The sequence below is a fragment of the Chinchilla lanigera genome, unplaced genomic scaffold (assembly GCF_000276665.1).
Source record: "Chinchilla lanigera isolate Chin_1 unplaced genomic scaffold, ChiLan1.0 scaffold00025, whole genome shotgun sequence".
In the NCBI taxonomy this organism is placed as follows: Eukaryota; Metazoa; Chordata; class Mammalia; order Rodentia; family Chinchillidae; genus Chinchilla; species Chinchilla lanigera.
The window spans coordinates 26866777-26875895 of NW_004955426.1; the positions used below are offsets into that span (position 1 = coordinate 26866777).

Sequence of the window (9119 nt, forward strand, 5' to 3'; positions counted from 1 at the left end):
AGAAAGAAATTCAAAAAAGGAAATTCAAAAAAATCGGTCACCCAAAATAAAATACCCAGCCAAGAAATAGGCAAGTGAAATGAATAGACACATCTCAGAAGAAGTAGAAGTGGCCAACAAACATATGAAAAATGTTCAAAATCTCTGACTATAAGAGAAATGCAAATTAAAACAATGTTAATAATTCATCTTATACCAGTAAGAATGGAAACGATCAAGAAGTTAAAGAATAACAAATGCTGACATGGCTGTGGTGATAAAGGAACCCTCCTGCATTGGTGAGAATGTAACCAAGTACACCCATTATGGAAATCTGTATGGATATTTCTCAAAGAACTAAAACTAGAAGTTCCACTTGGCTCAGTTATTCCACTTCTAGATATCTTCCCAAAAGAGCTAAAGACACCACACTACAGCAATACATGCACACCACTCTTTATAGTAGCACAATTCATAATAGCTAAATCCTGGAAGCAACCCCTATGACCAACAATAGATGAATGGGTAAAGAAACTGTAATATCTGTACGTAATTGAATAATGGTTGGCTATGAAGGATAAATTTGAAATGTTTGTAGGAAAATGTATATACCTGAAGAATATAATTTTGAGTGAAATAAATCAGACACGCAAGGTTAAATACTATATGCTATCTCTTATTTGAGCAAGGGAAGCTACAAACAAGAAGCAAAATAAAGAATGGACAAAAGGAAAAAATGAGATTAATCTTTTGCAAATGGGAAGGGGTCCAAGAGAGTGAGGGTGAAGAGAGGGGGAAAAGAAAGGGAAGTGAGATTTAAAATATTTCAGGTACCAAATAGCCACAATAAATGTAAACATTACATGTCACAAACATGAGCTAAGAATAATACTGACAACAAGAATGAAAATGAGCAAAGATGATTTAGAACCAGAGGGAGAGAAATAGGTGGGAAGGAAAGAGAGACTGAAAAAAGCACAAACTCTGTTATGTACATGCACCTACTCCACAGAACAAATATAAATTTCATGTATGGCAAACATAAGCTAATAAAATAAAAATTAAAAACAAAGTTTCATGTTTTTATGAAAATAAGAAACAGTAGAAAATACTTGTCCGTAGGTATGGAAGTAATACGTAGTTCTGACAGTTAAAACCATCTTCCAAAGACTGCAGTTCTCCTGTCTGTCTTCCTCAGAAAACCAGGGTTTTCAAGGTTGCAGGTCCTACATGTCTTTGAACGTTTGTAAGTCCCAGGTCATTATCTAAGCTACTCTACCCTGTCTTAATCCAAATAAAAGTCCACCTCTCACATGATTTATAATGCATTCTATATTTGAATAAAATGATAGCAATTTCATATTGTCTCTAGCATGTTATCTTTACTTTGTAAGAGTTTCCAGCATATGATCCACTGGGGTTTCAATGTATTATTAATTGAGGAAAGAAATAATTGAATCAGCATAAAACAGAAGTGAGAAAATGAAAGCCAAATTCAGACTGCAGATCCATGTTTTGTTATTTTGTTTTACTTTTATTATTGGAGTAAGAATTCTATCACAATGTGGCTACAAAATAGAGAAACTCCACACAAAAATCTAGATTTCGGGATCTTCCTTAAAACCTGAAAGATGGAGTAAAACAAGGCTGATTTTCTTTGCATGGCATGTGCCCAGCAGCAGCAGAGAACCAGCTGTCCCATTCGGGAAGGTATACATACTCCAGTCTGACACCATGTTATCCTTCCTCACAGCATTTCTATGGACCTCTTTTATTCCTTTGCATAACCAACTCGGGCCCTTGCCTGGGTTTCAGGGTCAGTCTCTGTGGCTTAAAGTTACCACAGCTATTAAAAAAAAAAAAACACTAACGTGATAAAATGCATCATCCCCTTCCAGAGAAAGACTCGGAGACAGAGAGACAGAGAATCAAAATATTCAACATTAGCCATTTAGGAATCTTTGCTTCCTATAATTAGTATTATATTGCATTTTTTCTGTTTTTGAATATTTTAAATATGCATTTAGAGATGCAAAACCAAACAGCACACCAGGATGACAGAGGACAAAGAGACTTGGGTTTGAAGTTGGGTACTCTGGGATTGAGTCCCAGCCATGCCAAGTATCTATGAATAATTTGAACATGTTCCTTACTTCTCTAATTTTTTGCATCGATAGTCTGCTTCTTTGGTTGTGGTAAGGATTAAAGAAAATATTTGGTGCAACAGTCAACAAACTTGTTCATAAGCCGTATGACAGTAAATTTTTAGGCTTTAGAAGGGACACATCTCTGCCACTACTACTCAGTTCCACAAATCTGACATGAAAACATCCAAAGACCATTTGTAAATAAATGAATGTGTTTGTGTTTCAAAAACATCTTTCTATACAAAACAGTTGGCAAGCCAGAGTTGGACCACAAACTACAATTTGCAACCTATGTTCTTGTGCAAAGTTTATCTCAAGTATATCTGGTATATCAGAGGCAATCAAAATGGCAAAATAATTTATATTACTCATCTCTACATGTGCTACTCATCAGTAACAATTTGTTTTGACATTTGCCCTACTAAGTAAGTATAGTGGTGGTGGCTACTCAAAGCAAATTATACAATGAAGTTTGATTTATTCCTTAGATTAAGTAAGATGGCAGGTGGAAATATTGAGAGAAAAATTCCGTGCTGAATAGACTATAGAAAAACCAGTTTACTGTTGTTGCCCAACAATGACAATTCTGAATACTTGGGAGGTTTTTTAAACCATAAAGTAAGTTGTTTGTAATGATAATCTCTGAGCTTTTTTTTCTAGTAAAATAATGCTGGTTTTAAGTTATAAACTCCAGCTACACTATTAACTAAGTAGGTAAATGATTTATTCAGATTTATTTAAGGAATGTTTATTGAACACCTTCTTCATGCCAGGAATTGTGATAAGTGCTAGGGATTTAACAAGGCACAAGACAGGCAGGAAAGACAGTGAAATGAATTATGATCATAAATAATTTTATTGTTTAGAACAGGAAAGGTAAGTGCATCACAGAATTGTGTACATAAATCCATCCTAATCAGTTAGAGATAGTTCAGATGTTGTCTTACCTGAAAATGAGCCCTGCAGTAACATCCTCGTTAGAAATCTTTTTGGATGATTTTATAATTACTGTGAACTGTATTATGCTAACTTACCCCCAGTCCACCTTCTTTCAAGGGCATAAATAACTTTGGCTCTATTTACACTAAACTTGTTTGCTTTCTTTGTTTCTTTGTCATTTCTTTCTTCCTTCCTTCCTTCCTTCCTTCCTTCCTTCCTTCCTTCCTTCCTTCCTTCCTTCTTTCCTTTCTTCCTTCCTTCTTTCCTTCCTTCCTTCCTCTGCAAATTACTAGTGAGATATGCACTAAAATTGCCTTCCTTATGACTGACATGAAATTTAGCTTCAGATGGAATTACATTTCACACTCTCAGATACTAAAGTTGGTTGTCAATAAAAATCATTAAGAAAAGATAAGAAAACCACATTTTATTTAAATAGACTTCACATAAGGGCTTTTGTTGCTATTTTTCTTTCTTCTGTAGTTTTTACTTACCGCTTAACATTTCCTTCCCTTTCTCATATTCCACTTATATAAATGCTAGAATATTTAGAGTAAGTTATAGTGCTGCTAATATTTTATTTCTATGTTTTGGAAAAAGAGAACATGTGAATTTTAAGATATGTCAAACAAAAATTTTATTTGTTTTCAAGGATTAAAATGCTGATTTTGCCCCCGGTTCCAGTTCCAAAGATTAAAGGAGTTGATCCAGATCTCCTCAAGGTAATTAACAAACCTATATCAATTGTACATAGCACTAATTAAGTCAGATCTGAAGAATACTATCATATGTGGAGAGTGTTTTGCAAGCTATGTGTGTAGATTTAAAATTACTTAATCATTATGAGGATCTTTTCATAGATCTTCATTTTTTTTCTGCTTCCTAGGAAGGAAAATTAGAGGAGGTGAACACAATCTTAGCCATTCATGATAACTCTAAGCCTCAATTCTACAACGATGACTCTTGGGTTGAATTTATTGAGCTAGATATTGATGACCCTGACGAAAAGATTGGAGGATCAGACACAGACAGACTTCTCAGCAGTGACCATCAGAAATCACTTAATATCCTTGGGGCAAAGGATGATGACTCTGGACGTACTAGCTGTTATGAACCTGATACTCTGGAGGCTGATTTCAATGCCAGTGATATGGGTGATGGCAGCTCTGAGGTCGTTCAGCCAGACAAGTTAAAAGGGGAAGCTGATCTCTTGTGCCTTGACAAGAAGAATCAAAATAATTCACTTTGTGATGCTTCTCCTGATCCTCAGCAGACCAGTGTTATTCCAGCAAAGGAAGACAAACCACAACCACTTCTTATTGGTAAAACTGAGTCAACTAACCAAGATGCCCCTACTCAGATAAGTAATCCTAGTTCACTGGCAAACATGGACTTTTATGCCCAGGTGAGTGACATTACGCCAGCAGGGAGTGTGGTCCTCTCCCCAGGCCAAAAAAATAAGGCAGGAATGTCCCAGTGTGAAATGCATCCAGAAGCAAAGTTCATCAAAGACAATGCCTACTTCTTCAAGGGAGATGCCAAAAAGTGCATTGTCATGACCCCTCACATCGAGGTCAAGTCACGTGAAGAACCAAGCTTTAAAGAGGAGGACACTTACATCACCACAGAAAGCCTTATCACTGCTGCTGAGAAGTCTGGGGCTGCAGAACAGGCTCCCAGCTCTGATACGGCTCTCCCAGATTATACCTCCGTTCATATAGTGCAGTCTCCACAGGGTCTCATACTCAATGCAGCTGCCTTGCCCTTGCCTTTGCCTGACAAAGAATTTCTCTCATCATGTGGCTACGTGAGCACAGACCAGCTGAACAAAATCATGCTGTAGCCCTTCTTCAGTTTCCCAAAAGTGACATATTTCATCACAAAGAACTGGCTAGGGCATGAGTGCTTAAACCAAAATGATGTTTTCTTGGGAGAGTGTGAGAGTGGGTATAGATTCTAACTGCCTTTTCCTGAAATGTTGAAACATGATATTGAAATGAAAAACTAAGAATGCTTAATCATATATTCCCTTGTGAATTGTAAATATTCTAAATTGTCTCAAAGACTGTTTTGTGGCAGTAATTGTCTTATTGTGGTGTTAATTTTGTGATGCTGAGCATTAAATGGCTTCACCATTAATGTACAGTAAATCAAGCTTTTCAAAAAAGCAAAATAAAGTCAGGTGGCTTTTGCAGTTCAGGAAACTGAGTGCAAGTCATAGCACAGGCTATTTTTTTTAATTAACATGGAGATAAAACTTTAGGTAAGAAGCCAAACATAGTTTGGATATATAAAACATTTATTTTGACATAAAATTGATAAAGATATTTTTAATAATTTAGACTTCAAGCATGGCTATTTTATAATACACTACACATTGTGTACTGTAGTTCACGATGACTTAACCAAAAAAAAGGTAGCAGTTACAGTGTAATGCTGGTTTAATGCTTTGTTCAGTGCACCTAAGAAAAGCAAACAAATTAGTTTTCTACAAGGTCCTTTTTATGTCTCCTGAAACTTCTTAAATAATTCTAAAAGTCTAATAACCTGCATTATTGGAACATATTGACTGTATCTGAATTTTTAAACAAATATTTTTTAATTTAGAAGAATTTGTTAAAATGTTTACACTCATCAACATACCACAAACCAAAAAATACATTTCTTCAGCGAATTTCAGTTCAAGCCCCAGAGCTGTGCTATAAGAGAAGCAGAGGTTAGGCTGTGTGAGGGCAGGGGAGTGAGAAAAATGCGCCAGCACCTCTGCAGTGGGGCCTCTTCAAACTCAACTTGGTTTTATGTCATAGTTACCCAAGAAGAGAAGGGCAAGAAATATTTGTAAATCAAAGCAGATTGAATGAAGTTAACTGGATACTGGAACAAAAAGCTCAAGAATCAGGTCTTTGTTTCACAGCCTATAGCCAGACACATACTCATTACACACGGTATCAGGGGACAGAAGAGACAAGATTTTTTAGCCCAAAGGATAACTCAAAAGTAATCAGATCAATAGCAGAAATTTCTTCATTAAACCTTTTATAGGACTTATTTTTACAAGAAAAATAAGAACTTTCATCATTTTTTATTTCCTCTCCAAAGGTCTAGCGTAGAACCTGGTAGTCAGAAATAAAAATCAATAAAAAGCACAACAAATGCCTAAGTATCATATAAATGATTTTCTTCAATTCCTCCATAACCTCAACATCATCCATTAGGACAGGTCCCTAAAAGTTCCGTAAAGGAGAATCATTTCATCTCACTGAAGAGTACTTCTCATTTTAAGTATTTTTTTAAAAAACTTAAAATGTTAAAGTTAGCTTTAAAGTTACTTCAAAGTTACTATTTAAATGGTGTTCAACATTTAGCTCAGACCTTTTGAGGAAGCAAGCTTAGTGGTTGGTGACTTTAATTCCCACTTTCTTGCAGAAAAACAGTGAAATTCATTCAATAGATTTTCTGCTACCTTGCTGCTATGGTTTTCTTCAGGAGCTACATCATTTAGTTTCATATAAAATATCATTAATGTAGAAGCTAATTCAATTTAAAGTTGTGTGTTTGAAAGAACTGTCTTATTCTACAATAGGCTGATCGCATTTCTATAGCCAAAAAATAGTTAAATACCTCAGTCAGTCTCAGAATGTCACTTTGGTACTTTGCTGGCCACACAAGCCATTATTCACTCATATGACTGGTTGTGTCCTGCAGTCTATGTTTAACTTTCCTGATGTCTGTGGATGTATTCCTTCAAAGTTTAATAAATTTATTTTCTTGGATTCCTGACCATGTGCCTCTATTGTCAAACTCCAACATGAAAAGCATCCTACCCTAGACTGGATACTGTGAGTCCTTCTCATTATAAGGCAAACTTAACACATAGTTGAAATACATCAGCAATGGCATGGAGATTTTTTTATGTGCTGGGCTATATAGATACGGAGGAGACAGGAGCCAGCTCATAAATATTCTAGTGCCTTGTCTGGATTGGTCCCTCCTTCCCACCGACAAAAGATTCATAGACCCATACTTTAGATGTGTCATAGAAGGTGAATGGTGTTTCCGAGTTGTGGAGTGCAGTGGGATGGTAAAGCATGATGCTTGATAGTGTCTTTAAGTCACACTTCTAGCTTGAACATGTTGCCTGAGTGGAGGGAAAGCAAAGTTGCCTCCACTATCATACATTAAATGTCAGTTTGTCAGATTGGCTACTTGTCATCATGAGAAGATAATAAGTCTCCTTCTGCTGTACCTCCAGGTCTTGGACATAGCCTTGTTAGATAAATTGGGTAGGAGTTTGAGGAATAATAAAGCCATGAATCAAAGGTTCCTACTACAGGAGTCTCCAGGTCAGGTAGCTACTGAACCACTGGGTCTCATGCAGGCCCTGAGTCCTGCTATGTGGGATGCTGGTGATGGCATTGATAAGCCCATTGAACAAGTGGGTATTGCTTCAGCAATTTACATGCAAGCTGCAAAACTTTTCATATTACAAAACCGATCCAATATTTCAATACAATACAGAAAAGATCCTTCACCTGTAGCCTTCTGCCTTTTGAGAAGCCATTCTTTCCAAGATCTTCAGGGTAAAGCCTGTGGGCTTTCTTATTTGGACATATGATTTGGAAAATTGTGGCCCTTTTTTCACTAGGATATTAGAACATGCACTGATGGAAAAAAACAAAAGGTCATTTTGTAAGCACCAGATATTTATTTCTTAGGTGTGCTATTCAAGATTCAACCTTCTATGAGTTGAAAGAACACAGTCCTTTCTATTTCAGATGATTTTTATTTCAGAAGATGGCTGTATATTTGTGTGTCTGTATTAAAACTTCTCAATGGTTCTACTAAGATATACTAACACTGATATCTATTCAAGTGTTATAATTTTTTTACATCAAAATATACCTTTTCATGTGCTTTGTTTAAGGTAATAATACCTGAAAAAATGTTCAACATCACTGGCCATTAGAGAAATGCAAATTAAAACAACACTGAGATTCCATCTTACTACAGAAAGAATGGCTATCATCAAGAAATCAAATAATAACAAATGCTGGTGAGGCTGCGGGGGAAAAAGAAGCCCTTCTACACTGTTGGTGGGAATGTAAACTAGCACAAGAACTATGGAAATCAGTATGGAGATTCTTCAAAAAACTCAAAATAGAAATTCCATTTATAAAACTATCCTCCTAGGAATCTTCTCAAAAGAGTTAAAGACATATATTATAGTATATAGGTATACCCATGTTTATAGCAGCATGATTCATAGTAGCTAAATCTTAGAAGCAACCTATATGTCCATTAATGGATAGATGAAGAAAATGTGCATTTGCACACAATAGAATGCTACTCTGCTACAAAGGAGGATATTTTAGTCACCTGAGGAAAATGGATGCACCTGGAAAAATAAATAAATCAGACACATAAGCCTAAAAATGGCGTGACTTCTTTTATATGAAAAACCCAAAATATAAGCAAATTAAAGGTCCAAGTAAAAGATATATAATTGGAAACAGGGAAGTAGATCATTTGCAAATGAGAAGTGGAACCAAGAGATGGAGGGAGGGGGAGAGAAGGGAAATAAAAGGAATATAAAAAGAGTTGAGATGTGTAATGTACATGTACCAACTCACCACAAGGAATGTTATCATTATGTATTGCAAAAATGTACTAATGAGAAAGAATATGTTCCATTAGAAATTTATCCTGCATCCAGAAAAATATACTGTGCAAAAAAATTGGAAGTAACATAAATCTAAACTCTAGTTTGGAATCCAAGAGCTCACATAATTTGCCTCCTTTAGCTTTGCTAGTTTAATATATATAAACTGAATGTAAAGGGCACAGCTTCTGAATAAGAATCTGACCTTTGGTTGACATTCAAGTGCTGTACCTTGGAATTCAAATAAACATATTACATCAACTACATTACATAGATTGCAATGCTCATGGTTAAAGTGATATTTGATTGGTAAATTATATCTGCATGGAGAGAAATTATAATTATATAGAGATAAACCATAGTTTGGATTTGAATACTCTGACTCTTATAACTAA

At 35.6% G+C, this 9119-nt stretch overlaps 1 protein-coding gene across 2 annotated transcripts in view; it reads left to right on the forward strand.

Moving 5' to 3' along the window:
- The window catches only part of Ghr (growth hormone receptor), a gene marked incomplete in the record, with an annotated part of 320111 nt that extends 313268 nt beyond the window's left edge, over nt 1-6843 (forward strand). Inside the window, 2 exon segments of one of the 2 annotated variants that reach the window (XM_013514982.1) lie at nt 3718-3787; nt 3952-6838. In XM_013514982.1, coding sequence (XP_013370436.1) covers nt 3718-3787; nt 3952-4908 — 1027 coding nt within the window. 2 annotated transcript variants of the gene reach the window in all.
- Between the last annotated feature and the right edge of the window lie 2276 nt (nt 6844-9119).